Source organism: Alnus glutinosa, chromosome 5, assembly GCF_958979055.1.
Source record: "Alnus glutinosa chromosome 5, dhAlnGlut1.1, whole genome shotgun sequence".
Lineage (NCBI taxonomy): Eukaryota > Viridiplantae > Streptophyta > Magnoliopsida > Fagales > Betulaceae > Alnus > Alnus glutinosa.
This window is the reverse complement of record NC_084890.1, coordinates 1,919,681-1,932,768: the sequence shown is the minus strand read 5'-3', so window position 1 is coordinate 1,932,768 and position 13,088 is coordinate 1,919,681. Positions and strand designations below refer to the sequence as shown.

The 13,088-nt window shown below is 36.1% G+C and overlaps 2 protein-coding genes across 2 annotated transcripts; one reads left to right on the top strand and one right to left on the bottom strand.

Annotated features, from left to right (window-relative positions):
• Positions 1-1,404: 1,404 nt before the first annotated feature.
• LOC133868210 (uncharacterized) lies at positions 1,405-3,208 on the bottom strand. The gene is made up of 2 exons (XM_062305029.1): positions 2,741-3,208; positions 1,405-2,061 (listed from the first exon to the last, which is right to left on the bottom strand). The coding sequence occupies exons 1-2, from the start codon at positions 3,206-3,208 to the stop codon at positions 1,405-1,407; spliced, it is 1,125 nt and encodes a 374-aa protein (XP_062161013.1).
• A 6,026-nt stretch (positions 3,209-9,234) lies between these two features.
• LOC133868209 (uncharacterized) lies at positions 9,235-10,107 on the top strand. Its single transcript, XM_062305027.1, has 3 exons — positions 9,235-9,281; positions 9,576-9,831; positions 9,931-10,107. Exons 1-3 carry the CDS (start codon positions 9,235-9,237, stop codon positions 10,105-10,107), a joined length of 480 nt encoding a protein of 159 aa, XP_062161011.1.
• The last annotated feature ends 2,981 nt before the right edge of the window (positions 10,108-13,088 follow it).

Genomic DNA, 13,088 nt, shown 5'->3' with positions numbered 1-13,088 from the left:
AGGACTCAAAGCTACATCTTCAAAAACCAATAAATTTCGCCTGTGCCAAACTTGGCGTGCAAGTGTGGCTACTGTTGCAAAGTCTTCCTCTTCCAACTTTTCATGCAGCTGCTGTAGGAGATTTAGACCATCATGGGCGACAATTGTAAGGTTCTAAATTTTACGCGGTGCTTCCTGCCAAACTGCCTGGGCAGAAGATTAATCTTAGAAATTATAATATTATCATGATTTTTTTTAGCTTCAATTAAATATTAAAACTTTTCTTTCTTTCTTTTATATATATATATATTAGGCATTGGAAAAACCCAACGATCTTAGAGGAGAAATGAAGTATTAATCTTTCGTGGGCTTCGCGTGCTATAGGAGAGGACATGGCCCAACCACATAGATGATGGAATTAATGGGCCTTGACTCCAATTAACAACTATGTGTCCCATCCATGGGCTGGCTTGTGGCAACTGGGCATTTATTAGTATTTTCCTTCTTCTTACGATAATCTTAACCCAATCCATTTAATTAAATATGTCAAATCTCTTACCCTTAACCTATTAATTCCGTGATGGGTTTACAGATTATGTAAAAAATTGTTACCCCTAAATATCGTGTGTTAGGTTTGAGTTGTATTGAAGCATGAATATAAGACTATATACGACGACCATAATTCGACCCAATTAATGAAACAGGTTAGACTCATCAATCTTAACCTATTACTTTTATGTTGAGTCGATGCCAAATTTGTGGATTATGTTAAAAATTGCCACCCTTAATTAGACTCTCCATAGCTTTGCGTAAGTAGAATCTAATATCTTTGAGAACTTTATATGTTTATTCTTGGTTGAAGGTAATACCACTAACAATGGATTCCTTAATCATTTTTTGCTCAAAGTAGATATGTTAATGTCACAGCAATTTGACTTATTTAAGTATCATTTTGGCTTATTTTCAATAAAAAAAAAATAACGGGAAATCCCCCTATCCAAAAATAAACGATAGATATTTTCTCATAATCTTACAATTAATCTCTACCATTTAATTTTACAAAACATAAAATAAAAATATATCTAGTAATTTTTTGAGACAAGCCAAGCTAGATCATTTAAGTATATGAAAGATGCAATATGGGTAAAGATAGGTCTTCGGATTGAGAAATATATAATTTATCCCTATTAAATTGTACATGAAGCAAGCTGATACAGAATATGATTGATCACAGATTTTGACATGTGGTTTATGATGGGAACTAAAAATACACAATTATTTAATCAAAATCAAAAATTAAAAAAGAAAAATAACATGTTAATTAAACCCATGTCCAATATCCCGAAAAGAGTTGTTGCTTGCACGCATCATGCTATAACCTATGAGTAACACTGTTACACTAACACAGAACTCCCTCATCGTATCTCAACATGTCTTGAGGTTACCGGTCTTGAAAAGACGAGGAATGGAAATCCCGCGAAGAGCCTTCTTCATAATCTTCTTGAAAAGGGAATGCATATTACTGGAGAGTGCAACATACAAGGGGAACTGCATAAGTGCAAACACGGAGATGGGAAGCAATACACCAATGTTAATCAGAGTCACAGTCAAAGCTTTTTTCTCAAAATGATTAATGAGAAAAATAGTCGCCGTGAAAGAAAGCATGGTGGTTGTCATGGAAAGGAAGAGTAAGGTGAAGCCAATCATGAGCTTTCGGGGGAGAGATTTGAAGAAATTTTCTTGCTTAAATGGAGACGTGAGGATGGAAAGGAACATGACGACGTACGTCAAGGAGCTCGCAAGGGAGACAACGTCCATGATGGTGAAGAACAAGAAGAAGGGAGAATGAAGGAAAACTGGATGGCCCCTCTGATCGTTACCTCCTGGGACAGTGTATGCAGCTATGAAAACAACGGTGGCAACAAGGATTGCAACCGCAGTGCACGATTGAGAGGTCTCCTTTATCCACCTTTCTGCCTTCTCGAGAAGCTCAGCATGTTGCTCTTTGAAGAACTCGTCTGCAGTTTTACCGGAATTGTTGCGGTGCATGACATAATGGGAGGGAACTATCTTTCGCACACGCTGCGTGGCAACATTGTATTAGATTAATGAGTTCTCAATGTACAAGAATGATTAAATTTATTCATTTTTATTAGCCAAAACTTTTGAAATAGACGATGATTTAATATTAAATCAGAGCCAGACCCATTTAAAATAAATATTTTATGTATTGGGTTTCATTTATTAAGAGAGAGTTAATTTATTTCTTCTTATCAGCTTAAGTTTTTGGAATAAATGGTGATTTAACATAGTATTAGACTAAATGCCTTATCTTCGTAATTCACTTTCTATTTTTATTAAATATTTAATGTATTGGGTTTTACCTATTAAATAAGAGTTTGAGCTATAATACATATCATGTTAAATCATTACTTATATCAAAAGTTTATATTCTTAACTAGAAATGGATGAATTTAGTCATTTAAACTGCCCCTTCCTTTCAAGTGATACTCTCTATTAATATCTGATGTTAAATTAATAGATAAAAAATTTAACACCTAAAAGATTACGTACTCATTTTTTAAAGATTATTGTCCTCATCTAAAAGAGGTGTAAGTTTAGAGCGATTAAGTGTATGTTTAAACCCAAGAACTTCATTAATTGCATAAACAAATCTTACGTTGGACACGTACGTACTGTATAAATTATAATTAAATGAAAATGATGGAAAGTAAATTTATGAGGGAGCTGAATTAATCACCTCGAACCATTGCAACTCCTCTTGCAGTTGGAGTGCAGGACCAGCGCGGGTTCCTACATTGTAGTTGTTCATGTCTGCCGCATGATGCAATATGGTGTAGCCTTGCTTATCAATCATTGAAAACAACCTGTGTTCCATTATCCCTTTCATCATCTTTAGACGGCGAAAGATTTCTCTTTGGCGGTGGCAAATGGCCGCATGCACTATGCTCACCTCATCCTTACTGATGTGCTCAATTGCCTGAGGATGCACGTCAACTATCTCGTCAAATATTTCTACTATTCCTTCGCTTGCTGCTATAAGCAATGGGGTATCGGGTGTTTGATCTCCTCCTTTACGGGCTCCGTCAGTGGAGTTGGTGGGTTGTTTCCTTTTTCCTCTTTTGTCACCATCATCCGAAGAGTCTCCTTTCCCCAAGGAAATGGGTTTGTCGTCTACTTTTAAACTGTTTGCCCACGTAGTATCCATCTTCACTAGCAACTTGGTGAGTTCAGGAGCTGATTTATGCTTTCTCTTCGCCTTCCAGATTTCATCGATGGCCGGCCATTCTGTCCATCATGATCATGTATATATATATATATATATATATATATAAGTATGTACGTTTGTGAGAGAGATAGTAGCTAGCATGAATGATTAATTTGTGCTTTCTTATACAAATAGATCAGTTATGAAAATAGACCAAAACGGCTACTTCAACCACAATGATTTGTATTTTCTTCTACAAATGGAGTTATGAAAATCAATGAATCTAAATTCGATCTCTCACAAACACATATTTACATGCATGACAGATTGACTGGCTATCGGAAATCTGTAAGGATTAGCTGATGATCACTGCATGTTGTGTATATATATATATTTTAATTCAAACCATTCACTTATCTTAAAAAAAGAAAAAAGAAAATCAATGAATCAAATTATGCTAACCGTACGTACCAGCTTTTTTCCCCTAAAAATTAAATTGTAATATATGATTGAGTAGTGAACAACAATATTGACTTAGTTATCAACCAAATCATTCCGGATCCCAAGCTTTCATAGGTTAAATCCGAGGCCCCTCTTATACGAGAAAGAGAAATGTCATGGCCTGATCATGGGTCACCTCTAAACTATAAGTTTGAGATCCACTTTTGTATGAAATTATAAATAAACAGCTGTTAAACTTGGAGTTGGGGTCATCACCCTAGCCTACTGGGAGTCCACCCACTCACTTGACTTCTCTTATTTGTCACCCTCAGAGAGCAATATCTACAAGTTTTTTATTTTTTATTTTTTTTTATTAAAGAGGATGAATTGTGCGTGGAAGATATTTTTAACATTAAAAACGCCCAATTCACTATATACATATATATAAGAAAATGAGGTCGCACCTTTAGCAACACTACAAAAAAAATTGTTTTTCGCCACTTGCAGGTCGCTACGTGTACGGTCACTGTACACGTGGCGAACTGTTGGCCGCGTGCAAGTCGCCACGTAAATACACGCGGCCAACCCGGTTGAGACTAACTGCGCAATTAGCCGAGTGTATTTTAATACGTGCGGCCAATTGGCCGCGTGTATTATTTTAATACGCGCGGCCAACAGTTGGCCGCGCGTATTAAAATACACGTGGCTAATTGGCCGCGTCTATTTTAATACACGCGGCCAACTGTTGGCCGCGTGTATTATTATACACGTGGCAATATGTTTTTTTTTAAAAAAAAAATTAAAAAATAATTTTTTATTTAATTTAAATCTGTATTTAATTATTTTTTAAATAATTGATTGTATTTTTAATTTAGTTCTTTATTTTTAGAGGAAAAAAAATATAATAACTGGAAGAAAAAAAAAAAAAAGAGGAAAAAACACGTACGATAAAGTTCAGTAGAGAGAGAGAGCGAGAGACAGAAAGATGCAGAGAGAGAGAGACAGAGAGAGAGATACAGAGAGAGAGAGAGAGAGAGAGAGAGTGAGAGACAGAGAGCGAGAGAGAGATACAGAGAGAGAGAGAGACAGAGAGAGAGAGCGAGAGACAGAGAGCGAGAGAGAGAGAGAGAGAGAGAGAGAGAGAGAGAGAGAGAGAGAGAGAGCGAGAGAGAGAGAGGGAGAGCGAGAGACAGAGAGAGAGAGAGAGAGAGAGAGAGAGAGCGATACAGAGAGAGAGAGAGAACACACCGTGAGAGAGAGAGAGAGCGAGAGATAGAGAGAGAGAGAGAGAGAGAGAGAGCGATACAGAGGAGAGAGAGATACAGAGAGAGAGAACACACCGTGAGAGAGAGAGAGAGAGAGAGAGAGAGAGAGCAACCAAAAATGGAGGAGAGAGAGAGAGCGATAGAGAGAGAGAGAACGTGTATATTTAACGTTTTTTTTTTTTTTTTTTTTTTTTTTTTTTTTTTTTCCGTTTGAAATTCTTGTTCAGTGGCGCGCGGGACAATTCCCGCGCGCCACTGCCTTCAGAAATTCTAGGCCACGCGGCCAATTATATTATACGTATATATACATATATTAATATATATATATATATATATATATATATATAATACATATATTCAGAAATTTTAGGCCACGCGGCCAATTATATTATACGAATATATACATATATTAATATATATATATATATATAATAAAAACAATATAATAAAAACAATTAGCCACGTGTATTTTAATACACGTGGCCATATACAAAATTTAATAAAATTTGTTTTTATTAATATATATTTGATAAAAACAATTGGCCACGTGTATTAAATACATGCGGCCAACTGGCCGCGTGTAAAAATTACACGCGGCCAACTGTGATGCGCTCCCTTCTAGCCACGTGTATTGTATACACGTGGCTAATTGGACGCGTGTCTACAGTAACAGGTACTGTAGACACGCGGCCAATTGTAGAGTTTTTTGTAGTGCAAGGCCCCTCCACATTGCATAGTATATTCTTGAAATTGCTGCAAAGATTATGTAAGATTAGATAGTTACAAAAGTATTCTGCCAGTAAACAAATGAAAGAGAGTTATGCTACACAGCACACAAATATGTTACAAAATTGACATCATAAGGTTTAGTTCTTGTTGCGTCAGCTTAATTTACAAAATATTTATGAAATGTTTGTTTGTGTTTTTAATATTACCTGATGAATGTTTGTTCGATTGACGGAGGCTACTGCAATCCTGGCCGCCTGTCTCCAAATCTTCCATTTGACTTGATATTTTTTGAACATCATCACCATCGTCAACATCATCATCTTCCATTTGACTTGATATTTTTTGAACAATATCACCATCATCAACATCATCATCATCCAGATTGGCAGGAAGGCCTGCACCAAGAATGTGTTTAAATTACTTATTATATATATTGGGGTGTTCAAAGCATAACAAGAATGCTTTGTTCAAAGTAAATGAAGCCAAACTCAAATGCATGTAATGCTGTTATGAAAGCAAGACATACAATAATAGAGGAGTCTCTTCACTTTTCCCATGTTGCATGAACTCCTGAAAGCAGATGGCATTTTCGCTAGCAGGTGAAGACATGTCATACCATTGATTTCCTTTCTTGTTCCAAGTGTCTCGTCCTTTCCGAGTAACCAAATGGCGGTTTCTGCAAAGAAGTATAAAGGCCGGAACTAAAGCATGGTATTTACGTAGCAATGATTGCATGAGAGAGAGAGAGAGAGAGAGAGAGAGAGAGAGAGAGAGAGCAAAGTGTTGGCCTAACACAGCAGTATGGAGAATGGACATGCTGTCATGTCTATGGAAGTGAGGACTTGTATCCCCAACTAATTTAGCCAAAAATTTGGCCATTTGTATCTGACCAAGGGCAGCGGCCCTAAACAGCGGGGTTTCACCAAGTTGGTTACGATCCTCGAGTATCTTTTTCAGATCGGGCTTATTGTTTTCAGAGAGTTTACTAATCAAGAGTTTTGCAGATGCAACATTGTTGGTGGAGGCGACCTCGTGAAAAACGTTGTTATTGTGATCGCTCTTCTTAGATATGGCAAGCGATATCTCGGAGGGTGGTAGGAGACCAAGCAAATGCTGAAGCAGTTCCGTTCCTTCACTATTATATCCTGCAATATGAAGCGCAGTGAGCCCGTCGATCGTCATAGGACGAACGACACACTCAGGGTGTTTGTCGTAGAAGCTCTTCATGGCGTCCCAGTCTGCATTCAGGGCGGCCTGATAAGGCTTCTTCAGCTCTGAAAATGGACTCAAATCACTTGCCATCTCTCTCTCTCTCTCTGTTACAATACCGTGTCTTATGGACTGTTATCGGTCAAGAGGGTGGAAAGTTCTCTCTCTCTCTTATCAGTCAAGATTGTGAAGAGTTGTCCTTTTCTTTCTTTAATCATTCTTTTCTTGTGTTGAAGGAAGTTTGATGGAGGCGCTATGTTCACCGTAAAGTATGACATGATGAATTCCATGCTTAATTACCAAACGTGACCTTCAAGCCTTGCAATTAAGGCCCCTGTTTTATTTTGGATGAATTCAAGGCCCAGTTGAGATAGATAAATGGGTTATGTTTTTTCTTCAAAAAAAAAAAAAGGGTTATGTTTTAAAGTATGGAATGACTCATAACATATGTTATATGTTATTTACGAGTAATGGCCGAGGTATTAAATTTTTTTGCTAAGAGATAGATATTAAGATGATGTAGAACTTATTTATTGGTATCTTAAAATTTCTTTTTATTAATTGTTTTGATCATCTCTAATAAATAAGCTCAACATCATCTTAGTATCCATCTTTTAGTAAAAGATTTAGTACATCTAGCACTACTCGTTATTCACTGTCAAATTTGTAAGATTTAAATGTGAGTCTCGTAAATTAATTTAGGGTTAAACACTTTTTTAGTCCCTGAGTTTCAAATTCCATCACAGGTGGTATATCAATTTTAGGAAAAGACCGAATTGGTACCTCGGTTTAATTTTCCTTCCAAAAACTAACGATTCGCTATGTGTTAACCTCTGAGGTTTATTGTTTTAGCTAGTGAAAATTTGATAGTGCGAAAGCTTGAAAGAGGCTGTTTTGAGTTCAATGGGGTTTCCTGAAGTTGTTCATTTCTCTTGGAAATGAGAACCCTGGTCCCGTTTTGGGCTTCTTGAGGTGTGGTTTTGAAAAATAGAGACAAATTGAGCTATGTAAACCCAACTGGGTGTTTACTTTTTTAAGCCAAGAAGTCTGAAAAATCAGACTTTTTAAGAGATTTTTGGACTTTCTTTGTAATATCTGTGATGGGTACATGGACTGGTTAGGAATTTGATCGAGCCCCATTTAGTGGTTCCCTTATACATGAACTGCTTTATTCCTTGGATATTATTCCTCGTATTTTTAATGGATGGATAAGGTTTTAGGGCAGTGGGTAAGGTTCTAAACATAATATATGCGAATCATGAATTTTAACATACAAAGTGAAGTTTGCGACTAAAATGATGAATAACCCTCACCAACTCCAGAGTAAACTTCATTTGTAATCTCTTGATTCCTCAACATTTATCTTGGGCCCCTCTTGCCATAATTTTTATTAGGAAAAATTACACTTTACCCCTCCAATGTTTCACCGTTTTTTCAAATCTTGCTTCCAAAGTGAAAAAATTCGCAATGCACCTCAACAAAGTTATAAAAATTTGCAGTGTAACCTATTCGTTACTTAAGTCCATCCTTTTTGATGGAAACAAACCTACATGCGACGCACGTGGGTTTTTAAGAGTAATTATTCTTGAAATATCCTTTAAAAAAAATTAATATATATTGATTTTTTAAGAGATATTTCAATAAGAATTGCTCTTAAAAACTCACGTGTGTCGTACATGGGTCTATTTCCGTCAAAAAAGACGGACTTAAGTAACGGATAGGCTACATTGCAAAATTAGGAAATTTTTTTGGAGTTCATTGAAAATTTTTTCACTTTGGAGGCAAGATTGAAAAAGCGGTGAAACATTGGGGGGTAAAGTGTAGTTTTCACTTTTTATTAACTTTCAGGTAATCACCTAACTAACCCGTATCCATCCAACAATTTTGATGTTGCAGTCCTTGGTGCATATAGTACATGAACAAGTTTAGATTCCAGTGGCAGCCAGATTCTGTTTCCGTGTAACAGGGGTCTGTGGGAAAGGTTCACCAGAGAACAAGGTGCACATGTTGGTATGATCTGCCCTTGTTGTGTCTTGAGTGTTACAATTTGGATTGCCCCTTCCTTTAGATAAAGGTGGGTATAAGTAGAAAAGGTTCACCAAAGCACAAGGTGCACATGATGGTATGATCTGCCCTTGTTGTGTCTTGAGTGCTACGATTTGGATTGCCCCAGCCTTGAGAAAAAGGTGGGTTGTGGCTAGGGTAAAGCAGCATTATTTAATTATCAATTAACCAAGTCCAATAATTCTATATCCTGAAATTTAACTTGTCCCATTAATTCTATCCTGAAATTTAATTTATGTTTGGGTTATTCATGAATGACAGAGCGTGCTGATCCACACTCAGGCAATGAGGGATGAGCAACAGTATCTGACATAAGATATGGTTTTAGATATGATTGATGGCCAACATGTTGCAGTTGGAACAAGGTTTCCTTGGGTTTGTCAAAAAACTGCACATTATAAGGAAGTGGTATTAGCCAAACATAAGAGACTTTGCTTGAGAGTTCTTTTCTGTCGTCATTTTATAGATTTAATTGGAATTGGTTCCTGATAGTTCTGCCGCATTGAACTGCATCTATTTCCTCAATCTGAGTTGTTTATGATATGTTGACCTAGTCTGCCCCATCTGTTGGGGGAGGACAGTAAAGCTTGAGCACTTGAGATTAAAGAGCTGTACATTGTGAAGTATAATTTTCTTTAACTTTGGTTTATCGCCTCCAGGGTCAATTTAGCTTTGCTGTATCTGTTGTTGCACGAACAAGCTAGGAAATCATTAGAAAGTGCACTGGGTGGAAAGAAAAATGAATTTGAGAAATGGAACAAGGAAATTAAGAGGAGAGAGAAGGTGGGTGGAGGTAGTGATGCTGGTGGAGGTGGTTGGTTTGGATGGGGTGGACGGTTTGGTTGGTCCAACAGTGACCATTTCTGGCAAGAAGCAGAACAAGCAATTCTTGCGGTGTTAGGAATCATCGTCATGGTAAGCACTTTTCTTCTTTTACCATTTAAAAGTTCTTGCATAATTCCAGTGTCAAAAATACCATTATGAGTATGTACTCTAATACATAATGTTTTGCAGTATCTCATTGTTGCAAAAGGTGAAGTGATGCTTGCTGTCATCTTCAACACATTGCTGTATGCTTTACGAGGAACAAGAAATGTACTCGCTTCCATAACATCAAGAATCTTGGGAAAGACGTCTCCAATTAGTCATGTTGATGTTTTTCATCAGTACACCAGGCTTTCTGCTTGTTGAACACAATTTCTTTGGCGAGCCCCTTGTTTATCAAAGTTAATTAATGAGCAATTCCATGTTATGCTTACATTCCAGGGAAATCCCATTGTTGTTATGATGGGTCTCAGTCAATATTGGTACGAAGTTCCTCTCTGTAATAGGATTTGAACTGTACGTCAAACTTAATTTGTTTTTAATCCCATAATACTTGAATTCATTGTTGAAATCTCGATGTAATCGAACTTAATCGTTTTAAGACCACGGAAGGCTCCATTGAATCATTTGATATCGTTTAGAAAACACAGTGGATTCAGTTTTCTTTATGATCCAGATACCCAGTTAAGGCAAGTTAAAAGCTCATTAGACTCACAGGATTTCAGCTGTACGTGTGGACATCTCAAGTTGTTTTCATTCTGTTATCCTGTTTCTGGTGATTTCTGCATAGTGCATGATACTCTTGTGTTTAAAGGATTTTATTACAATATATATGCCATAATAAAATTACAGCACCTAAGCCAAATCCGTGCTTAAATATGGGAGCTGAACCTATACCCAAAAAAATGAATAAATTTATCTCCATCTCGTAATCTGAATTGCAGTGCCAGTTTAGCATGGACAAAGTTTCCTTCAAATTGTGTTAGAAAAAAATTCTCACTCTATTAAACAGACATTTGTCTTTAGAGTTTGTGATTCTCACATTTATTCTTAATAGGACTAACAAATCATGTGATTCTTACGTATATTATTAAAATGCATTGGAGAATCATGTGTTCTAGGAACAGATGTTAGTTTTATAAACTGAATTAGAGGAATTTCCTTTGACCAAGTGGAAGGAAAACATTGTCCTTTTAGCATTAGCAATTCTTTTCTTTTTTTTTTTTTTTTTTTATTAAATATATTACCTAATTCATACCATCTATCTCCTTAGCAATAAGATTATGCCCTTAATTGGACGTAATAAGTTTTCCTCCTGAGGTATGCAACGACAACGTGACTACATATTTAATAGCACGTACATGCATTATTAGATTTCATAAAATAACACATCACCAATTTTACTTGAAATTGAGAGGATTCTATTTCCGTCTAACTATTACGTACTTGCAATCATACTTTAGCATTAGCAATTAGCAATTCTTTTTTTTTTTTTTTTTTATTAAATATATTACACCAATTTTACTTGAAATTGAGAGGATTCTATTTCATCTAACTATTACGTACTTGCAATCATACTTTTTTTAAAATTGTAATGGGAGGAACAAAAAAGAAAAAAAAAATCTAATGCATTACGGTTTATAGTTACATGTTTTATACTAGATACATATATAAGCATATAATTTTTTTTTTCCCAAATAAAATTCCATTTTATAGTATTATATAAATTTTGTTCCATATATTGTCAAGGATATAATGATATTTTCTGTTTTCATAATTATTTTGTACGATGTTTAAACTCATGTTATACTCCCATTTAAGAGGATTTCAAACTTAAAATTAAAATTTTTATTTATTTATTACTTTAAAAAACATTTGACAAGAGTGGTCAGCTACTCCTAAAACAATTGATATGGTGTACGGTGATCTTGAAAGAATCTGATGTGGTGGCTCCATTTGCTACAATAGATATGTCCAACTATCCCGAAACAATTTTTAAGATAGTTAACCCTCTCAAAATAATCAATGGAATAGTCCACTCTGTTCCAAAATAATTAAAAGTGACTAAAAACTCTTTAACCCTATTTAGAATGGTCGACCACAACTCCAAATAATAGGCCGCTTTATAATGGTCTCATTATCCTCAATTAATCCTTGAGGTGATCAGCCACCTAAAACAATAGTTGATGAGGTGGCTAATCACTCATTTCACCGTAGGTTACAAATGAAGGGTTTAGTTGGGGTGGTCCATGTATAGGCATTCCCAATGAGCCATGAGAAGGAGTCAAAGGGAATCTTTTGATCCAACCAATCCGTAATCCTAGGCTAGGCTGTCTCATCTTAAGGTCGGGATTAGAGTTTCGTGTGATCAGGGTATTACCGGGGTTGCACCGAAATTTAAGTCCTCACCCGTGGAGTTATTTTCAATCATGATTAAAAAACATGACCAGTAAAAGCTTTTAAATAAAGTAACTTTCTATATTTTAGGAGATTGAATCTAGAGTACCGTACCGTTGATTAAACTAAAGCATACATGTTGTTATCAAAACTACAGCATATAAGTCGGATTAGGGTTTCACCGTGGTTGCACTGAAATCCAAGTTCTCTTGGAGTTATTTTTAACCATGGTTAAAAAATATGACCGGTAAAAGCTTTTAAGTAAAGTAACTTTCTAGATTTTAGAAAATTGAATCTAGACCATTGATTAAACTACAACATACATGCTGTTATTAAAACTACAGCATGTAAGCTAGATCCGTATGTAAATTGAGTTTATATAACTAATTGAAAAGCTATGCTCGAATCTAGGTCTTCGTGGAAGCTTGTGCAAAAGTGACCCTCATGGTCTCGCCACCGAAAAATGATAGAATTACAATAAGTGCACAACTCCAAAGCACATTGGGGTGAGACTCACACATGTGAGCCTCATCCCGATGTGCCTTGGAGTTGTGCACTTGTAGTGCATGTATCATTTCCCTTCACCACCCTTCTCTCTCTCTCTCTCTCATATTTTGTCAGCGGAAGGTTCAGAATTTCGGATCACCACATGACCATTTCCTTCTCTGTTTGAACTTTCCTAAACAATCCCTCTCTCTCTCTCCCTTTCCCTTCTTTTTATTGGCGACTTTTCTTGCTACAAGGGTTATCCTTTGTGGGTTTTCTTGATTTTGTTAATTTGTTATCGTCCTTACTGGGATTCTTTGACCCAACCCACCCTTTCCAAGCGTTATTCTCATTATTATTATTATTATTATTAATTCATTATTATCCATTTTTCTTTTGGGGTTCCCTCACTTTTTGTTGTTTTCGTCTGAGAGATTCTTTCCAGTGGGATTCTGGCTTCTCTG